At 43.0% G+C, this 22,300-nt stretch overlaps 1 protein-coding gene across 1 annotated transcript in view; it reads left to right on the top strand.

Moving 5' to 3' along the window:
* LOC132869117 (cilia- and flagella-associated protein 57-like) overlaps positions 1-22,300 on the top strand; it is a 65,667-nt gene that overhangs the window by 5,780 nt on the left and 37,587 nt on the right. Inside the window, exons 3-17 of the mRNA XM_060902467.1 lie at positions 8,095-8,331; positions 8,523-8,639; positions 8,751-8,894; positions 9,047-9,186; positions 9,565-9,730; positions 11,927-12,037; positions 12,422-12,634; positions 12,999-13,172; positions 13,413-13,574; positions 13,990-14,052; positions 15,160-15,255; positions 20,000-20,093; positions 20,214-20,389; positions 20,822-20,983; positions 21,374-21,433. Coding sequence (XP_060758450.1) covers positions 8,095-8,331; positions 8,523-8,639; positions 8,751-8,894; positions 9,047-9,186; positions 9,565-9,730; positions 11,927-12,037; positions 12,422-12,634; positions 12,999-13,172; positions 13,413-13,574; positions 13,990-14,052; positions 15,160-15,255; positions 20,000-20,093; positions 20,214-20,389; positions 20,822-20,983; positions 21,374-21,433 — 2,115 coding nt within the window. The remainder of the gene's footprint in view (positions 1-8,094; positions 8,332-8,522; positions 8,640-8,750; positions 8,895-9,046; positions 9,187-9,564; positions 9,731-11,926; positions 12,038-12,421; positions 12,635-12,998; positions 13,173-13,412; positions 13,575-13,989; positions 14,053-15,159; positions 15,256-19,999; positions 20,094-20,213; positions 20,390-20,821; positions 20,984-21,373; positions 21,434-22,300) is intronic.

Here is a 22,300-nt window from a genome sequence, read left to right as displayed (position 1 = left end):
CTGGTGTCTCTCATCAGGTTTTGCAGAAACATACAACTGTGTGTCATCAGCATAACAGTGGAAACTAATACCATGCTTACGAATAATATCACCCAGAGGTAACGTATATAAAGAAAAAAGCAGTGGACCCAAGACAGAACCTTGTGGAACACCAAACTTTACCTCAGTATGTCTAGAAAAATCACCATTTACATCAACATACTGATAGCGATCAGTTAAATAAGAACTGAGCCAGGAGAGGGCCGTTCCCTTAACTCCCACAACATTTTCTAGTCTATCCAGAAGAATGGAATGATCAATGGTATCAAATGCTGCACTAAGGTCAAGCAACACAAGCAGCGAGACACAGCCCTGATCAGACGCCAACAGGAGGTCATTTACTACTTTAACCAGTGCTGTCTCTGTGCTATGATGAGGTCTAAATCCTGACTGATACATTTCATGGATGTTATTCCTATGTAAATATAAACATAACTGCTGTGCCACAGCTTTTTCAATGATCTTGGAGATAAAGGGGAGGTTTGCCAATAAGCCTGACAGGGATCAAGGTCAGGTTTTTTAATCAGGGGTTTGATAACTGCTAGTTTAAAGGATTTGGGTACATAGCCAATCGTAAGAGAAGAATTTCTTATTTTTTACAACCCCGATTGCAAAAAAGTTGGGACAAAGTAGAAATTGTAAGTAAAAACGGAATGCAATGATGTGGAAGTTTCAAAATTCCATATTTTATTCAGAATAAAACATAGATCTCGTCTTCTTCTGCTTATCCGGGACTGGGTCGCGGAGGCAGCAGTCTAAGCATGGAAGCCCAAACTTCCCTTTCCCCAGACACCTCGGCCAGCTCCTCGGGAAGAACACCGAGGCGTTCCCAGGCCAGCCGAGAGACATAGTCCCTCCAGCGTGTCCTGGGTCTTCCCTGGGGCCTCCTCCCGGGGGGACATGCCTGGAACACCTCCCCAGGGAGGCGTCCAGGAGGCATCTGAAAAAGATGCCCGAGCCACCTCAGCTGATTCCTCTCGATGTGGAGGAGCAGTGGCTCTACTCCGAGCTCCTCCCGAGTGACTGTGCTTCTCACCCCATCTCTAAGGGAGCGCCCAGCCACCCTGCGAAGGAAACTCATTTCGGCCGCTTGTATCCGCGATCTTGTTCTTTCTGTCACTACCCAAAGCTCATGACCATAGGTGAGAGTCGGAACGTAGATCGACCGGTAAATTGAGAGCTTCGCCTTTTGGCTCAGCTCCTTCTTCACCACGACGGACCGGTAAAGCAACCGCATCACTGCGGAGGCTGCACCGATCCGCCTGTCGATCTCACGCTCCATCCTTCCCTCACTCGTGAACAAGATCCCGAGATACTTACACTCCTCCACTTGAGGCAGGACTTCTCCACCAACCTGGAGAGGGCAAGCCACCCTTTTCCGGTCGAGAACCATGGCCTCGGACTTGGAGGTGCTGATTCTCATCCCAGCCGCTTCACACTCGACTGCAAACCGCCCCAGTGCATGCTGAAGGTCCTGGTTTGAAGAAGCCAACAGGACAACATCATCCGCAAAAAGCAGAGATGAAATCCTGTGGTTCCCAAACAGGATTCCTTACGGCCCCTGGCTGCGCCTAGAAATTCTGTCCATAAAAATTATGAACAGAACCAGTGACAAAGGGCAGCCCTGCCGGAGTCCAACATGCACTGGGAACAGGTCTGACTTACTGCCGGCAATGCGAACCAGACTCCTGCTCCATTCGTACAGGGACCGGACAGCCCTTAGCAAAGAGCCCCGAACCCCATACTCCCGAAGCACCCCCCACAGAATACCACAGGGGACACGGTCGAATGCCTTCTCCAGATCCACAAAGCACATGTGGACTGGTTGGGCAAACTCCCATGAACCCTCAAGCACCCTATGAAGGGTATAGAGCTGGTCCAGTGTTCCGTGACCAGGACGAAAACCGCATTGTTCCTCCTGGATCCGAGGTTTGACTATTGGTCAAATTCTCCTCTCCAGTACCCTGGAGTAAACTTTCCCTGGGAGGCTGAGAAGTATGATTCCCCTATAATTGGAGCACACTCTCCGGTCCCCTTTCTTAAAAAGAGGGACCACCACCCCAGTCTGCCACTCCAGAGGCACTGTCCCCGACCGCCACGCGATGTTGCAGAGGCGTGTCAACCAAGACAGCCCCACAACATCCAGAGACTTGAGATACTCAGGGCGGATCTCATCCACGCCCGGTGCCTTGCCACCGAGGAGCTTGCAAACCACCTCAGTGACTTTGGCTTGGGTAATGGACGAGTCCACCTCTGAGTCATCAGCCTCAGTCTCCTCAGTGGAAGACATGACGGTGGGATTGAGGAGATCCTCAAAGTATTCCTTCCACCGCCCGACAATGTCCCCAGTCGAGGTCAACAGCTCCCCACCTGCACTGTAAACAGTGTTGGCAGAGTACTGCTTCCCCCTCCTGAGGCGCCGGACGGTTTGCCAGAATTTCTTCGAGGCCGATCGATAGTCCTTCTCCATGGCCTCCCCGAACTCCTCCCAGTTCCGAGTTTTTGCCTCCACAACTGCCCGAGCTGCAGCACGCCTGGCCCGCCGATACCCGTCAGCTGCCTCAGGAGTCCCGGAGGTCAGCTGCCTCAGGAGTCCCCTCCTAGAACTGCCACCTTATTGTGGTGGAGGGGTTTGTGTGCTTGAATGATCCTAGGAGCTATGTTGTCGGGGGCATTATACCCCTGTCAGGGTTTCCCAAGGCAGACAGGTCCTAGGTGACAGGCCAGACCAAGAGCAGTTCACCAAAAACCCCTATGGAGAAAAAAGCAAGGACCGTGACGTCGCCCGGTATGACGCAGCCGGGGCCCCACCCTGGAGCCAGGCCCGGGGTTGGGGCTCATATGCGAGCGCTTGGTGGCCGGGCCTTTGCCCATGGGGCCCGGCCGGGCTCAGCCCAAAGAGGTGACGTGGGCCCGACCTCCTGTGGGTTCACCACCCACAGAGGTAGCAGTAGGGGATTGGTGCAGTGTGGATTGGGTGGCAGTCGAAGGCAGGGGCCTCGACGACCTGATCCCCAGACACAGCGGCTGGCTGTTAGAACATAGATGACATATCAAATGTTTAAACTGAGAAAATGTATAATTTAAAGAGAAAAATTAGGTGATTTTAAATTTCATGACAACACCACATCTCAAAAAAGTTGGGACAAGGCCATGTTTACCACTGTGAGACATCCCCTTTTCTCTTTACAACAGTCTGTAAACATCTGGGGACTGAGGAGACAAGTTGCCCAAGTTTAGGGATAGAAATGTTAACCCATTCTTGTCTAATGTAGGATTCTAGTTGCTCAACTGTCTTAGGTCTTTTTTGTCGTATCTTCCGTTTTATGATGCGCCAAATGTTTTCTATGGGTGAAAGATCTGGACTGCAGGCTGGCCAGTTCAGTACCCCGACCCTTCTTCTATGCAGCCATGATGCTGTAATTGATGCAGTATGTGGTTTGGCATTGTCATGTTGGAAAATGCAAGGTCTTCCCTGAAAGAGACGTCGTCTGGATGGGAGCACATGTTGCTCTAGAACCTGGATATACCTTTCAGCATTGACGGTGTCTTTCCAGATGTGTAAGCTGCCCATGCCACACACACTAATGCAACCCCATACCATCAGAGATGCAGGCTTCTGAACTGAGCGCTGATAACAACTCGGGTCGTCCTTCTCCTCTTTAGTCCGAATGACACGGCGTCCCTGATTTCCATAAAGAACTTCAAATTTTGATTCGTCTGACCACAGAACAGTTTTCCACTTTGCCACAGTCCATTTTAAATGAGCCTTGGCCCAGAGAAGACGTCTGTGCTTCTGGATCATGTTTAGATACGGCTTCTTCTTTGAACTATAGAGTTTTAGCTGGCAACGGCGGATGGTATAGTGAATTGTGTTCACAGATAATGTTCTCTGGAAATATTCCTGAGCCCATTTTGTGATTTCCAATACAGAAGCATGCCTGTATGTGATGCAGTGCCGTCTAAGGGCCCGAAGATCACGGGCACCCAGTATGGTTTTCCGGCCTTGACCCTTATGCACAGAGATTCTTCCAGATTCTCTGAATCTTTTGATGATATTATGCACTGTAGATGGTGATATGTTCAAACTCTTTGCAATTTTACACTATCGAACTCCTTTCTGATATTGCTCCACTATTTGTCGGCGCAGAATTAGGGGGATTGGTGATCCTCTTCCCTTCTTTACTTCTGAGAGCCGCTGCCACTCCAAGATGCTCTTTTTATACCCAGTCATGTTAATGACCTATTGCCAATTGACCTAATGAGTTGCAATTTGGTCCTCCAGCTGTTCCTTTTTTGTACCTTTAACTTTTCCAGCCTCTTATTGCCCCTGTCCCAACTTTTTTGAGATGTGTTGCTGTCATGAACTTTCAAATGAGCCAATATTTGGCATGAAATTTCAAAATGTCTCACTTTCGACATTTGATATGTTGTCTATGTTCTATTGTGAATACAATATCAGTTTTTGAGATTTGTAAATTATTGCATTCCATTTTTATTTACAATTTGTACTTTGTCCCAACTTTTTTGGAATCGGGGTTGTAGAAGCGGTTCAATTACTTCAGGTATTATCTGTTTGAATAGATGTGTAGGTAAGGGATCTAGTACACAAGTTGAGGCTTTTGATGCGTAGATTAATGAAAGTAATTCAGTTTCTCTAAGGGGAGTAAAACATTCTAATTGTTGATCTGATACAGTTATATTGTTAACTACAGGGTCACTTACATTGTCTGACCTTAAATTAGTAGTTTGAATTTTTTGTCCGATATTCTCAATTTTGTCATTAAAAAAATTCATGAAGTCGTTGCTACTACATACTACAGGTGTGCATGTGCTTATAGTGGACTTATTCCTGGTTAATTTTGCTACAGTATTAAATAGGAATCTAGGATTATTTTTGTTATCTTCTATTAGGGAGGAGAGATATGTTAATCTAGCAGCACTAAGAGCTTTTCTATACTCCAGGAAGCTCTCCTTCCACGCCAATTTGAACACTACCAATTTTGTTTGACGTCATTTACATTCCAATTTTCAAGTGGTCTGTGTGAGTGTCATCATTATACCAGGGTGCTAATTTTTTGTTTCTGACCATTTTCCATTTAAGTGGAGCTAAATTATCTAAAGTATGGCAGAACATTGACTCTAAGCATTCAGTTGCCTGATCAAGTTCTGCAGGGGCTGACAGTAACCCAATCAAAGTTGATAACTCTGGGAGATCATTTATAAAGCTCTGTGCAGTAGTTGACATGAATGTACATTTAATACAGTAGCGTGGTGAGGTGCATATATTATTACTCAGACATATTTTAAATGAGATGAGATAATGATCTGAGATAACTTCAGACTGTGGAAGTATGACTATATTTTCTACGTTTAACCCGAATGTTAGTATTAGATCAAGGGTGTGACCACCATTATGGGTCGGTCCTATGACATTCTGATTAATCCCTACTGAATCTAAAATGGGCACAAACGCTGTTTTCAAAGGGTCTTCTGGGTTATCGAAGTGAATATTAAAATCTCCGACAATTAAAGCTTTGTCTAAGGAAATAACCAGATCTGAGATAAAATCTGCAAATTCAGAAAGAAACTCCAAATATGGCCCCGGGGGCCTGTAAATGATAAGTAACGGAATTAACTGGGTAGGCCTATTTTTCGAGGCTACATACATTATATTAGTATGAACTTCAAATGTATTAAATTTATAACCAGGTTTTTGTGTTACACCTAGATAATCATTATAAATAACCACGACGCCTCCTCCTCTGCCAGTTAGACAACGCTAGTGTATATACTGTAACTGTATCCAGGAGGACTCGCTTCATTTAATGCTATATATTCATTTGGCTTAATCCATGTTTCTGTTAAACACAGTACATTAAACTCCTGATCAGTAATAAGTTCATTAACCATTAGCGCTTTAGATGTAAGAGATCTGATATTTAATAGCCCCACCTTTAGATAAAAGGTGCTGGCAGCGGCTGTACAGTCATCTCATCTCATCTCATCTCATTATCTCTAGCCGCTTTATCCTGTTCTACAGGGTCGCAGGCAAGCTGGAGCCTATCCCAGCTGACTACGGACGAAGGCGGGGTACACCCTGGACAAGTCGCCAGGTCATCACAGGGCTGACACATAGACACAGACAACCATTCATACTCACATTCACACCTACGGTTAATTTAGAGTCACTAGTTAACCTAACCTGCATGTCTTTGGGGGAAACCGGAGCACCCGGAGGAAACCCACGCGGACACTGGGAGAACATGCAAACTCCGCACAGAAAGGCCCTCGCCGGCCACGGGGATCGAACCCGGACCTTCTTGCTGTGAGGCAACAGCGCTAACCACTACACCACCATGCCACCCAGCTGTACAGTCAGTATGATCTAATTTTATATCGATTAGGTTACTAGAACAAACCCTCTGAATATTTCTACTTTTTTGTTGAGCTTGGGGAACAGACACAGTCTCGATGTAGTGGACCCTGAGTGATGACTCTGTGCAGCTAGCAGACAGTCGGTTTAGCCTGTTTGTCTGCTCCCTGGCCTTGGCTCTGGATTGTCAGAAATTAACTAGGCCTGTTCTGAGACTATGACCTATGCTGCAGAAAATGAGAGCAGCACCTTCCCGAGTGGGATGGATACTGTCCCACACTAACAGGCCAGCAGTGCCCTCAAAATTAGCCCAATTACCTATAAAGCCCATGCTGTTTTCAGCGCACCACCTGGACAACCAGTAGTTCAGCGTTCATAACCTGCTGTAAGCTACATCGCCACACCGCATTGGGATGGGGCCAGAGCATACTACAGCATCGGACATCGCCTTCGCTAATTTAAACACCTCTACAAAGTTACTCTTGGTAACCTCAGACTGACAAAGGCGTATATCATTAGCTCCTGCATGGATAACTATCTTTGAGAACCTGTGCTTGCCTAGGACCCTAAGATTACCTGCTATGCCCGGCACCCTGGCTCCCGGTATACACCTGACTAAAGCTGCTGGTGCCCTTAAAGGCTGAGCTAATTTCACGTGCCGTATGATAGAGTCCCCTATAACCAGAGCTCTTTCAGGTTTCTCAGTGGGTGCATCACTAAGGAGAGCAAACCTGTTCAACACGTGACACGGAGAGGAGTGGTGCTCCCGTGGGCGAGCCTCAGTGGTAGCTTTGGCTCTACGCTTATGCTGCCAAGTCGTCACCCATTTGACCATGCTGTAAGGGCTCTAATGCCGGAGTTGGGGATTACTAACTCCACCTAGGGCATCCAGACTTTCCCCTACAGAAAGTACACTGTTCTCATTCTCACTGACCTTCTCTAAAGTCTTGATACACGCTTCCAACACTATAATCTTCTCCATCAGAGAGCTAACTAATCTGCACTTATCACAAATAAAGCTATCACTAGCGACGGAGGAAGAATGACTAAACATCCTGCACTCAGCACACTGAACAGGCTGAAGGTGTGCCATGATGAAAGGATTCACGTACCTTAATTGAAGATCTGTTGATATTAAAGCAGATCCGATGTGGATGGCCTCCGCTTATGGTCTTTACACAGGAGGAGAAAAAAAGAAAGCTTCTGGTCTCGGCGTTCTTCCAAAAAAAGAGAGAAAAAAATGGAAAAAGGAAAGTGAAAGTGGAAAGTACAAAAAAGGAAAGCTAAAGTACGATAAAAAATGAAGAGGATACTGGAAAATTATTTGTAGAAAAAATTTAAAAAAAGATTAGTGATATTAAATGGCAGCATATAGCTAAAGCAGAGTTTGAAGCCACATGTATTATTTAATTATATGTTTACAGTGAAGATGATAATTAGTCTAACCTGTAATATCCTGCTGTGCTTCCTTGAACAAGACCATTGTTCATATTTCATTGGAGCTAGTTTTGTAATTCATGACATTAAGGTATGTGTTCCTGCGCACTCTGACAGTGTGTTGAGCCAAATAGGGTGCTTCTGATGTCCCTTTTTTGTGGCCTTGGACACAATAATAGTTTCAGAGTTGTGTGTTTTAAGTGAAAGTGTTTATTTTGAGTGTCGTCTTTTCTCAATCCTAGGTCAGCTTTAATCCAAAGGACAACACGCAGATTTGTGTAAGCGGAAAATATGTTTTCAGTAGTTTCAAATTGGAGAACAACTCCCTGAATAAGACCAGCTCATTTAGCATGGACCAAGAAAACATTGTGTCCCATGCATGGATGGCTGAGGATTGCATCATCTCAGGGACAGAATCAGGAAAACTGCTGCTGATGAAGGATGGACACTGGAAAAAGCTGAGGAGCCCTACTACGAGGTAGCAATAGACAGATGCAGAGAACCTCTGTAACATCCTCTTGTTCTATTTTGAAATTATAAAGCTTATATCATGCGACAGTATAATTTTTATTGGATTTTTGCTGATTCTCCATGTTCCATATTCTCTCTCAACAGGAGAATGATGGAGAGCGACTCAGATGTGACCGCTTCACCTTTAGATCCACAGCCCCATATCACTGCCATCATGCCATACTCTAAAGGCTTTGCCTGTGCAGCCGGTGCAGGGATAGTTTATCTTTATGAGAAAAATGAGGAGCACGACTACATGAAGACCAAAGAAATAAGAGTGAGTGCATTCATATTTAACATTTGGCAGAAGAAGCTTCAACATTGCTGAAGAAGGTACCTGAGCATGAATGTAAATAATCGCTAAGAACTGTGTCCTTCTGATCTGCAGATTCCTCAGGACCCTTGCAGCAATCAGCCAGAGCAGCTGGAGATTACAGCAATGTGCCTGAGTCCATCAGAGGAGATGCTGGTCATAAGCACACGCCAAGGCCAAATCTACCACATCAGCCTTGCCTCAATCGAGAATAGCCAGGTAACAGGGCAACAAAGGGTGTGCTGATTATACAGCAATAAATAAAGCCATTTACACCATGCTATACTTGTGTAAAAAGGACATCCCAAAAAGAAGTGTCCATTCTGCTGTAATGAAATTCACCGTACTGACTCCATTGCTTACTTTTCCAGAGTAAGCAGGCCAACTTCGAGGTCCTGTCTCAGTTTGTTTACTTGGGGAGCATCACCGATCTGTCCACCTGCTCATCCAAACCCCTCTTCGCCACCTGCTCGTCAGACAACTCTGTGTGCATCTGGAACTACATGACCAAGTAGGAGCTGTTAATGTTTTATTGGCATAGCACTTTTCTCAAACTCAGTGTCATCGACAGTGATTACAAGCACGAGACAAAAAAGGAAAATAAGTTCCTTAGTTAGGGATAAAGTGTCAGCTTTTTATAGAAAATAAATATTTTTATTTCTTCTTATTTTCATCATCTGTCTAGAAAATCACAATCTCAATTTGATGTTGTGGCTGGGAACTGTCAAATATAATCATATATTTTGGCCAGGCATTGTATACCTGGTACTCCATGTGTCTATTCCAAAACCATCATAGCATTATTAGACATGGGTACCAAAATGTCCACACTTCTAATTTCCTGTGACAGTTTTCTAATTGTATAGTGGTGTCATGTTTTTTCTTGCAGTTCTCTGGAACTGTATAAGCAGTTTCCTGAAGTGCTGAACTGCATCTCATTGCACTCAGATGGTCTTTCCATACTGATGGGCTTCTCTGATAAAGTCTGCCTCATGAATCTGTTGGTTGATGAATTCTGCATTGTCAAAGAGTTCAACATACACAACTGCAAGATGGTGGGTACTCAGTAACCTGCTGCCATAAACATGGCATAACATTTTCTATGCAAGTGCACAACACTGAGACAGAGCAACAAGGGACATTTGGAGTGAGATTTTATGATTCTTTGCAAGTTGGGTAATGTGACAAGCAGTAATGTGAAAAATCTAAAATGGTGGTCACAGTAAATGCCATAGATCAGGGCTTTTCAAAGTGTGGGGCGCGCCTCCCCTAGGGGGCACCAGAGTTCTTCAGGGGGGGCGCAACGTGAGGAAAAATAAACCAGAATAAGTTACTATTGCGGATATTTAGCAAACTTCAGCTAGCCTTTGCCAGAGACAAAATGGATCGATTTTTAGTACCTAAAGCTACCGTGAGTGAGGAGACAGAGTCTGGGCCTAGCAAAAAAAAGAAGGAAGTATGACCACGATTATTTAAAGTTTGGATTTTCATGGACTGGATCTGAAGATGCTCCACTGCCACAGTGTGTTGTATGCCAAGAGGTGCTAGCTAATGATGCTATGAGATGTTTAAAATGTGTAAAACAAGATGTTTTTTAAAAAAAGCACAGATGTTTAAAATGTGTAAAAAAAAGATGTTTTAAAAAAGCACAGATGTTTAAAATGTGTAAAAGAAAAAAAATAAAAATGTGTACAACAACCATTTTTTTAAATACGAATGGAACATTAAGTATAGCAACAACAAAAATTGTAAGGGGGGCGCTGTTGTTTATTTGCTCTCTGAGGGGCGCTGACTCTCCCACACTTTGAAAACCCCTGCCATAGATGATTCTTACAGCATACGTAGTCAAGTCAAGTCAAGTTTATTTGTATAGCGCTTTTAACAATAAACATTGTCGCAAAGCGGCTTTACAGAAATTTAGCGACTTAAAACGAGCTAATTTTATCCCTAATCTATCCCCAATGAGCAAGCCTGTGGCGACGGTGGCAAGGAAAAACTCTCTCAGACGACATGAGGAAGAAACCTCGAGAGGAACCAGACTCAAAAGGGAACCCATCCTCATTTGGGCAACAACAGACAGCCTGACTATAATATTAACAGTTTTAACATGAGGACAGTTTCGTTGATGTTATAGCTCTTCATTGATGGAAACTTGAGTGCAAAACTGTTCATGATAACTGCAGTCCTAAAGTTAGCAAGACAACTGTAGTCCTCAGCCATAAAAGCATTACTGTAAGAGTTCAGAGCATCCTCCAGGTATAACCCTCAACTATCCTCATGGGGCCGTCCTTCACAGGAGCGATGCGATAAAACTCCGACCAGACACAGGGCACCAGGATGGACCAAGCAGGCCCGAGGGGCAGAAGAGGCCAGCATCTCAATCTCAGGACCAACATGTAACTCAGAGGAACAGATTGGGGGAGGGGAAGAAAACACGTTAGGTATGCCCTAAAAATGACAAGTATTAAGTCTGTGTGGTGGGCTCACAGAGACGAGAGTCTTGACATCAGGCATAACACACAACAATGGCATGTTAATATGGTAAAAAATATATCATGACCTGCTCTGGCTGGATGCTTGATTGGGTGATGAGAGCACACTCCTCAGCAATGATGAGATGCAGATGGGACCCTTAGGGCTGGCCAAGACAATTCAGTTACATTTCACCGGGTCTGGGACATGCGACAGAAGTCTGACGGACGATTCCCTGCAGGCTATGATAGCCAGTCGAGGTCTCCACCCTCTCCACCAAAAGATTTCCTGTTGACTCCATGTAACTCAGAGGGACAGATTTGGGGTGGGGTGGGGGGGGGGGGGGGGGGGGGGGGAAGAAAACGCAGGTTGTTAGGTATGCCCAGTGTCACCTGAATAAGTAGGAGCAGTATACATATTGCACCGAGTACTACGTAGGTTCTCTGTTGTCTTTGCTTCTGCTGCATCTGTCCCCTATTCAACCACAATGGCTTCCATTTTACAGTAGATTTTACAGGTGTTTATATTCTTTGTGTCTGTACACATATACACACACCCACAAGTGTGTTAGCAATTAATTCCACCAAATAAGGTCTCATAATATGGTAAGGCTGAAATTAAAGCATACATAGAGGATAGTACTAATATAATAATTATTCGATGTTTACACTTAAGTGTTATTATCTGAAGGAATAGGAGGGGCGCACAATTAAAACAAAATGAAATGCAGTACTTTTTAAAATAAAATAAAGGAGTGTTCATTTTCTATGTGTGCACAGTGTGAGTTCAACCATGATGGCACTGTCTTCGCTGCTGTCAGCAACAACCTGATAAACATTTGCAACATCAGAACAGGTGAAATATTGGAACTGGATGGCAACATGAGCGAGGTCAGTACATTTCAGAAACACAGGTCCTGTTTTGAGAAGGTGTGTACTTGAGCTCATATATGGAAATGTGTGTCACTAAATCCTGCTATACACGACAAATATTAGACGTGCATGGATTTTCACATATTATGTTTGCAACTAATGTGAGCTCACCTGGCAGGAGTTTTGAGTTATATTCTGAAGAAGAAAAAAAAAAGTGTCTGTACTAAATTTTTGAAAAATTGCTTCCTCTGTATCTCAAATCAGATGACACTACATGGATTTAAAAACAATTTAAAAAAGTTGCACATATATCTTTTTAAATGTCTAAAGAAAAAATTTTTGAAAAATAATTAAGACCATTATAAATATCCATGACTCAAATACCCTGCTCTGACCCTTCAGGTGCTGTCTGTGAAGTGGAGCAAAGATGACCATAGTCTAATGTCATGTTCATTGGATGGTTTTGTATATGTGTGGAACACTGTGACTGGTACCTGCGAGTCTCAGAACCTGCAGGAAACACATATCTTCACAGATATGATATTCTCACCCAACACTGGGACCGTCTTTGGTGTAGCCAGCAGTTTCATAATAAATGAGTTCCGAGCTGGACAGGCAAGTTAAAAAAAATACATTATATGAATATTTGACTCTGAGAAAGGTGGATAAAGTGACAATTACAGCAGGTCAACTGCACAACACATCATGAACAAAGGCTATACTGCACACACTCGCAAAGTTCAAGGTCCTAGTTTTAAAGCCACATATTGTACTGAATAACATGAAGTATGTCCTGCATTTTCTGTATTATATAATGTTTTCTGCCCACTAGCAGGCGTTGCAGTTTGTAGAAAGTAATATAGATGCGATATTTTTGCATTAAACAAATATTGAATCCAGCGGGTAGCTAAAGTGATTAATTCTCTATCTGTGTATGGACAGAATTACTTGATTTGTACACATTTTTGTTTGAATTTAGATCCTATGGGAAATAGTCTCCGATGACATGGCCTACACATCTATCTGCATGACTCATTCCTGCCAAGCAATCTTCATTGGAACTGCTATTGGTACTGTCAGAGTCCTGCAGTACCCGTTAGAAGAGGAGAAATCCTTGACAGAGTATCAGGCGCATTCTGCTCCCATCACCAAAGTACGTGAGTGTTCTTTTTGTGTCATGATGCATTGTAAGAAATAATGACCAAAGAAGCATCCAGATATTATAAAGTAATGGCCAAAGAAGAACAATGAGTCAGTTATTTCCTTGGCTGTATGAGCTTCCTTCGGACTGAGTGATTTATTTAGCTCATGACGGTTATATCTTATCTTGTTGCTTTTAATTAACTTTTCCAATCTCTCCAATCATCCATTTTTTCTTTCATCATGTGCACAGATGGTCGTCACACCTGATGATCAGTATCTGCTGACTGCCTCAGAAGACGGCTCCCTGATCATCTGGACGATCACTGACCAGAAGGGATGCAAGTTGAGCATGGTGAAAGAAACAAGTTATCCTGAGGAGGACCTTTGTACCAAGACGTATCTGGAGGAGAAGGTAAAAATGACCATGTAAAATTACAATATTCTTTGAAATTGAACTATATATTCTTTGAATGATGTTTCTCTTATAGTAATACCTTTTACAGTGCTGCATTGGGTAACATTGCTGCCTCACAGCTCCAGGGTCCCTAGTTCAATCCAGAGGCAAATAATTATTTGAAAGCTTTGATTTGAAGTGTAGCCTCTTATATATTTTTTAATATTAATCTTCTGGGGGCATCGTGGCTAAGGTGCCATACCATAAATCCGGGGACCCGGGTTCGATTCCGACCCGAGGTCATTTCCCGATCCCTCCCCGTCTCTCTCCCACTCATTTCCTGTCCTGTCTCTACACTGTCCTATCCAATAAAGGTGAAAAAAGCCCCCAAAAAAATCTTTAAAAAAAAAATTAATCTTCTGTCACCATCCAGGACCAGAGTAGACTCGAGACTTACACCCAGGTGAACTTGCTGAACGAGGAGCAGATTGACGAAGTCATGCAGGAGGAACGGGAGAAGATAAACAAAGTTAGGCAGGAGGAGCAGGAGAAGTTTGAAAAAGTCATGCAGGAGAAGATTAACAAATTCAAGCAGGAGGAGCAGGAGACGATAAACAAAGTTAGGCAGGAGGAGCAGGAGAAGTTAAAAAGAGTCATGCAGGAAGAACAGGAGATGTTTAACAAAGTCATGCAGGAGAAGATCAACAAACTCAAACAGGAGGAGCAGGAGAAGATTAACAAATTCAAGCAGGAGGAGCAGGAGAAGATTAAGAAAGTTAGGCAGGAGGAGCAGGAGAAGTTTGAAAAAGTCATGCAGGAGAAGATCAACAAACTCAAACAGGAGGAGCAGGAGAAGATTAACAAATTCAAGCAGGAGGAGCAGGAGATGATTAAGAAAGTTAGGCAGGAGGAGCAGGAGAAATTTAAAAAAGTCATGCAGGAGGAGCAGGAGAAGTTTAACAAAGTCATCCAGGAGAAGCAGGAGACGATCAACAAAGTCAAGCAGGAGGAGCAGGAGAAGCTTAATCAAGTTAGGCAGGAGGAGTGGGAGAAGTTTAAAAAAGTCATGCAGGAGGAGCAGGAGAAATTTATAAAAGTCATGCAGGAGAACCAGGAGAAGATTCACAAAGTCAAGCAGGAGGAGCAGGAGAATTTTAACAGCATCATGCAGGAGAAAATCAAGGAAGTCAAGCAGGAGGAGCGGGAGAAGATTAACAAATTCAAGCAGGAGGAGCAGGAGAAGATTCACAAAGTTAGGCAGGAGGAGTGGGAGAAGTTTAAAAAAGTCATGCAGGAGGAGCGGGAGAAGTTTAAAAAAGTCATGCAGGAGGAGCAGGAGACGTTTATCAAAATCATACAGGAGAACCAGGAGAACAGTCAGAAAGTCAAGCAGGAGGAGCAGGAAAATATTATCAAATTCAAGCAGGAGGAGCAAGAGAAGATTAATAAAGTCAGGCAGGAGGAGCAGGAGAAGTTTAAAAAAATCATGCAGGAGCAGCAGGAGAAAATTAACAAATTCAAGCAAGAGGAGCAGGAGAAGATTAACAAAGTCAGGCAGGAGGAACGGGAGAAGTTTAACAAAGTCATACAAGAGGAGCAAGAGAAGATTAACACATTCAAGCAGGAACAGCAGGAGAAGATTCACAAACTTAGGCAGAATTACATCCAGCAGATAGAGGATCTGAGTGACCAAATCCAGGTTAGAACTTGATATTTCCATCTGGTAATTTAACTGTAAGGCCTCATTAGTGAGACTTGGAGAGTAGATAATGATCACTGTATTGGTTGATTTAACACATTTTAGACAGACATATCATTTTAATTTCATAAATCTATTTTTTTTTCTCAAATTGTATTTTTTTTACTGATGTACTTTGTCTTAATGTATTTTTTGTAACAGATATCAAGTGAGTACAAAGTAATATGTGTTGATGAATTAATACAGATATTTAAGCGGAGCTCCTGATGAGTGTATGAGCAAAATATTTGCAAGGGCACATAATCAACCTGAATAGAATAATAGGAGTTTGCAGCCGCAGACTATGCACAGCACCATTAGGACTAATTACCATGCACCTGTTTCTGATTAGAGCACAATTACAGTGCATACATGTGAGGACTCTCAGTAACACACAGACTTTGCGTAGTATACACTCTGTATCCTGCGTCTGACATTACCAAGCCTTGTATTTTAAATCACTTTTCTGGTTTTGACCCTGTTTGTTTTTGGACTTTGAGTATTGTGTGACCTCTGATAGTCTGTCTGTGCTTTGCTCAACTCCTGCCTGTTTTTTGACTCTGCCTTTCTATATGTTTTGAATCTGGTTGCTAGCATGTTTTCAATAAAACTCTTATTGCACATACATCCGTCTCCTGCCCTTACGTAACAGAAACCGTCACTTTTCCAGCAAGCTAGTGGATTAATAAAACTGTTTTAACTACTTTTATATGAAACTGTTGTGAATATCTTTCGTAAAACGTGTTAGTAAATAATCCCACGTTATTTTTTTGAAAAGCAAGTTAAAAATAAGCACTGGATAAAAATCCATCGATCTTATGTAAATAGAGTTATGCAGGTGACAGTAGGATGCAACTGCAAAGTGAGTTCTTACTGAAGGCAGGCTGGTGAACAAATCCAAACATGGTAGGCAGAATCCAGAGACAGGCAGAGGTCATATGAGGCATGAACAGACTGGTGAAGACAGAGACAAAAGCAGAATCCAAAGCACGAAGTGGAGGGGGTGAGTAATCAGAGTAATAATCAAAACAAATGGCTCAGTAGGGTCAGACAGGAGTGTACTGAGCAATACTCCGCACTGTGTGTGAAGAGAGTCAATAAATAGCATGATTGCAATGCCACAGTAATGAAAGCCAGGTGAGAGTAGTTGTTCAGAATTCTGAAGATTGGATGACTTGCTGTGCATTATGGAAAATGGAGTCTTGGGTGTGAGTTGAGGTAACAGAACCCCCTGAGGAGCTCACTTCAGGAGCGATTCTTTTCCTGGGCTGATCCCTGAGGCAAGGGGCTGGCTTGTCGGGGTGGTTAGCGTGGTAGTTTTGGATGAGCAGGGGATCTAAGATGTCCTTTGAGGGGACCCAACTGCATTCTTCTAGACTGTAGCCCTCCCACTCTACGAGATATTCAACTGTACCTTTTCTGTGGTGAGAGTTGAGGATGTTGTGGACTGTGTAGGCCGGTTGCCTATCCAGAATGATTGGTGCGGGAGGTGGATTGAAGGTTAGATTGTCGGCTAGAGGACCAGGTATGGTGGGTTTCAGACAATACATGAAATGTGGATGAGAGGCAGCAGTGCTGGGGAAGGTCGAGTTTGTCCATGACATCATTGATTCTTTGAGATATTTGGAAGGGTCCAATGTACTTAGTAGTGAGTTTCTGACAAGTTTGAGGGACTTGGATGTTTCTGGTAGATAGCCATACTCTGTCACCTGGTTTGTGTGTGTGTGTGTGTGTGTGTGGGGGGGGGGGGGGGGGGGGGGGGGGGTTCTGGAAGTCTTCTGGAAGGTGGTGAGGTGGGATTTGAGCCAGCTTACAGTCTATGTCCCAGGTGAGTATATTTATGAAGCAAGCAGAGGGTATAATCAGTTCTGAGTCCTGTGCTTGGGCAAAAGGGGGGGGTAACCTTGGTATAGTGCATCAGCTGTTGTGTTGTTGGAGCCAGGTCTGTAAGCAATGGTGAAATGGAATTGAGTGAAAAATAGGGTCCAGCGTGCTTGGTGGGGATTCAACTTTTTGGCTGTCTTGAGGTGTTCCAGGTTCTTACGGTCTGTAAAGATGGTAAATGGGTGGGTCGCCCCCTCCAGCCAATGTTGCCACTCCTCCAGAGCTACAACCCCGATTCCAAAAAAGTTGGGACAAAGTACAAATTGTAAATAAAAACGGAATGCAATAATTTACAAATCTCAAAAACTGATATTGTATTCACAATAGAACATAGACAACATATCAAATGTCGAAAGTGAGACATTTTGAAATTTCATGCCAAATATTGGCTCATTTGAAATTTCATGACAGCAACACATTTCAAAAAAGTTGGGACAGGGGCAATAAGAGGCTGGAAAACTTAAAGGTACAAAAAAGGAACAGCTGGAGGACCAAACTGCAACTCATTAGGTCAAGTGGCAATAGATCATTAACATGACTGGGTATAAAAAGAGCATCTTGGAGTGGCAGCGGCTCTCAGAAGTAAAGATGGGAAGAGGATTACCAATCCCCCTAATTCTGCGCCGACAAATAGTGGAGCAATATCAGAAAGGAGTTTGACAATGTAAAACTGCAAAGAGTTTGAACATATCATCATCTACAGTGCATAATATCATCAAAAGATTCAGAGAATCTGGAAGAATCTCTGTGCATAAGGGTCAAGGCCGGAAAACCATACTGGGTGCCCGTGATCTTCGGGCCCTTAGACGGCACTGCATCGCATACAGGCATGCTTCTGTATTGGAAATCACAAAATGGGCTCAGGAATATTTCCAGAGAACATTATCTGTGAACACAATTCACCGTGCCATCCGCCGTTGCCAGCTAAAACTCTATAGTTCAAAGAAGAAGCCGTATCTAAACATGATCCAGAAGCACAGACGTCTTCTCTGGGCCAAGGCTCATTTAAAATGGACTGTGGCAAAGTGAAAAACTGTTCTGTGGTCAGACAAATCAAAATTTGAAGTTCTTTATGGAAATCAGGGATGCCGTGTCATTCGGACTAAAGAGGAGAAGGACGACCTGAGTTGTTATCAGCACTCAGTTCAGAAGCCTGCATCTCTGATGGTATGGGGTTGCATTAGTGCATGTGGCATGGGCAGCTTACGCATCTGGAAAGACACCATCAATGCTGAAAGGTATATCCAGGTTCTAGAGCAACATATGCTCCCATCCAGATGACATCTCTTTCAGGGAAGACCTTGCATTTTCCAACATGCCAATGCCAAAACACATACTGCATCAGTTACAGCATCATGGCTGCGTAGAAGAAGGGTCCGGGTACTGAACTGGCCAGCCTGCAGTCCAGATCTTTCACCCACAGAAAACATTTGGCGCATCATAAAACGGAAGATACGACAAAAAAGACCTAAGACAGTTGAGCAACTAGAATCCTACATTAGACAAGAATGGGTTAACATTCCTATCCCTAAACTTGAGCAACTTGTCTCCTCAGTCCCCAGACGTTTACAGACTGTTGTAAAGAGAAAAGGGGATGTCTCACAGTGGTAAACATGGCCTTGTCCCAACTTTTTTGAGATGTGTTGTTGTCATGAAATTTAAAATCACCTAATTTTTCTCTTTAAATGATAAATTTTCTCAGTTTAAACATTTGATATGTCATCTATGTTCTACTCTGAATAAAATATGGAATTTTGAAACTTCCATATAATTGCATTCCATTTTTATTTACAATTTGTACTTTGTCCCAACTTTTTTGGAATCGGGGTTGTAACTTGAATGCTAATAGTTCTTGGTTGCCAATGTCATAGTTCTGTTCCGAGGGTAAAAGTTTTCTTGAGAAGAAGGCCAAAGTGTGTAGTTTGGGTTTCCTCACCCACACATTGGAACAAAACTGCTCCTACTCCAGACTCTGAGTCATCCACTTCCACAATGAAGGATTTGGAGGGATCTGGGTGCTTCAGAATGAAGGCCAAGGTGAAGGCCATTTTAATTTTGTCAAAGGCCTTGTCAGCCATGGGGTTCCATTTCTTACCTTTGGGTCCCTTCTTAAGCAGAGCTATGAGGGGTGTGGTGATGGAACTCAAGCCCCTTATGAATCTTTTATAAAAATTGGCAAAACCCAGGAAGGATTGAAGTTCCTTGATTGTGGTTGGGGTTGGTCAGGCGGTAACTTCTGAGACCTTGTTTTGGTCCATGGTGATTCCCTGGGCACTGATTATGTAGCCCAGGAAGGATACTTGGGTCACATGCAACTCACATTTCTCAGCCTTGACATGTAGGTGGTTTGTGCAGCAGTTTAGACAAGACCACCTTGATATGGTTCCTGTGGCTCTCTACATCTGGGGAGTAGATAAGGATGTCATGAATGTATGCTATGACAAACCTTTCTCGCATGTTCCTCAGCATGTCGTTTATCAGACACTGGAAAATGCTGGTCGCACAAGATAGCCCATATGGCATGACACAAAATTCTTAGTGGCCCAGCATGATGCTAAATGCTGTTTTCCACTCGTCCCCTTCACGTATGTGTACTAGGTTATAAGCGCTACAAAGATCTAGCTTGGTGAAAATCTAGGCTGAAAGGATCTGCTCCAAGGCAGATGGCACAACGGGTGGTGGATATGGGTACTTCACCATGATCTGGTTTGGGCCACGGTAGACCAAAAAAATCAGGTCGATGCATTCTGTTAAGTATGGGGTTCCGCTCTGTGCATGGGAGCTCCACTATTAAACAAAAACCATGTTTGTCTTCCTGTAGACACTACTTACTGAGAAGGAGGAACAGAAGGCCTCCCCGCAGAAGGTCCTGACTCAGGTGATGACAAAACATGCCAAAGAACTGAAGGATGAAGGTAAATACACTCATTATATCAATGCACTCTAACAGTATCTCATATTTCACTGCACAGAATAGATTGTATAGACCTAACACAGACTTTGGGTTTTAAGGTTTAGTGTATCATTGGTCTTAGCCTCTACTGAATTTTTTTTTTTATTTTCCTCTACTGAAACGTACTTACATGAAGAGTTGGAGCAGAGAATGCAGGCCATGAAACAGAACCATGAGGAAAAACCGTGCAAGCATGAGGACAACCATTTCTGTACCACGATGGACATGAAACGGGCTTATGATGACAGGCTACAGGTGGTAAGGAAATCATACTGCTGTTCTGCTTTCTGTTAGACTTCTATTTTCCTCATCTTCAGACCATGCATCTGATCATTATTGTTATCTGTATTTGGTGAGCTGAAACTGTGTCTTGTTTTGTCATTCATTGGGTTTTTTTGTTTGTTTTTTTGAGTTCCACTCCCCCAAATTACTTTTCCTAGTTTTTCAGGAATTAATATTTTAGTGCCTAATTTGGCACATATTGCACTAGTTAAGAGAGTCAGAGACACAGTAACCATTAATATTGAAGGTATAGTTAACATCATTGTACGAGACTCTGATATACTTGATGCATTAGGTTTGTTTATAAAATCCACTGCATGGGGAGCAGAGATCCATTTTCAATCAAGCCTTCGTGTCAGTACTGTTGGAGTGTTTACACTGTACTCCTTCTCCATCTTCACTTTACAGCAACAGTACAAGTTGCAGCATACTGAAGAGAAGCTGAAAGAACTGCAGGAGATTGTTGAGTCTAGGTACAAAAATATCTTATTCGAATACAGTCAGAAGCTCCAGGTGGAGAGGGAGGCCAGGATGAAGCTAGAAAATGAAACAAAACTCATGGAGAAGCAGGTGTGTGGTTTGTTCATGTTAGCACTGAAGAAATCAAATATTTTGATTTCATATATGGTATGTGCTAGACAACTTCACATTTTCAAAGAACAGTGTACTTTAAAACTGATTTGAGGTGCATAGGAATATGCATCTGGCGAAGATCATTTTGCATTCTGTTTACATCATTTTCAGTGCAGTAGTTTACATATGGTCATGACAAGGAGTTCTACTTCCCTTTTTTTTTTAAATAGGATTCGCAGGGTGGATGACCACAAAGTGCTGTTTTTCTATAGTTTCCTACTTGTGTACCAATGTGTCTTGCCTCAATTTAAAATTTATGTCAAGACTGCCATTGTCAGTCATTATGTGATTTGACCCACCCTCACTGTGTAATGTATTTGTTTTAAGATGATGCAGTTCTGGAAAATAAAAGGAGAGATACATGACCAGTGCCTTGGGATCAGTCAGGTATTATTATTATTATTATTATTATTATTATTGGGGCCAAGCACAAACCTGCATAGGCAATCATTGTTTTTCTACTTTTTCGTATTATTTTTCTTCTTCTGGGTTGGGTGTCTATGGCAGCCCATAGAACTTTGTGGTGAAAAGTTTTGAAATTTGGCTTACTGATTGGGGACAGTCCCCGGATTCTTTTCACCAAGTTTCATGTTTGCACCTAGTGGCTTGTGTTCATCCATCACAACCAATCAAATTTGGTAGCAAAGCCGCCAAACAGGAGGTGAGGTCATATCTCATCAACGCTTTGATATGTCGGCACCAAACTTGGTAAATGGACTCAGGAGACCACTTCCAAGAAGTGCAAACAATTTTTTGTCATTTGACCACTGTTTGGTGTAAATACTGTTGATGTGTTTGCCTTAAAAATTAGTTATTTTGCCTGTTGATTCCCAAGGCCAAGACATGCCAACTTTTCAAGTCAGCATAATTTATCTGGCTGCCATGCTGGATTTTATCAAACAATTAAAACAATTTTCACAGGCGACAATTTTTTTTTTTTCCAGTCTTCACCAAACTTAGCACAGATGATCTCCAGAAAAAGCCTCATAAAATTTATCACACAATTTTTTTTATTTTCAAACTCATTCATCTGTTACAGCCTAATGAATTTGGTGGCAAAGCCACCAGACAGGAAGTGAGCTTATCTCAGTCTTTAGTCAATTGACATGAAGTTTGCTGTGAGTGCACACAACCATGCCCTTGACAAAATGACACGAGGTTTCGCTGACAACTATGGCCTGCTTTCCTGCTTGGGCCCTTCATTGCTGCTTGCAGCGATTATTATTATTAAGGTGGAGCTGATCAGAAGATGGT

Source organism: Neoarius graeffei, chromosome 2 (genome assembly GCF_027579695.1).
Source record: "Neoarius graeffei isolate fNeoGra1 chromosome 2, fNeoGra1.pri, whole genome shotgun sequence".
Taxonomy (NCBI): domain Eukaryota; kingdom Metazoa; phylum Chordata; class Actinopteri; order Siluriformes; family Ariidae; genus Neoarius; species Neoarius graeffei.
The sequence above is the reverse complement of the archived record's forward strand: the minus strand, read 5'-3'. Positions and strand labels throughout refer to the sequence as shown.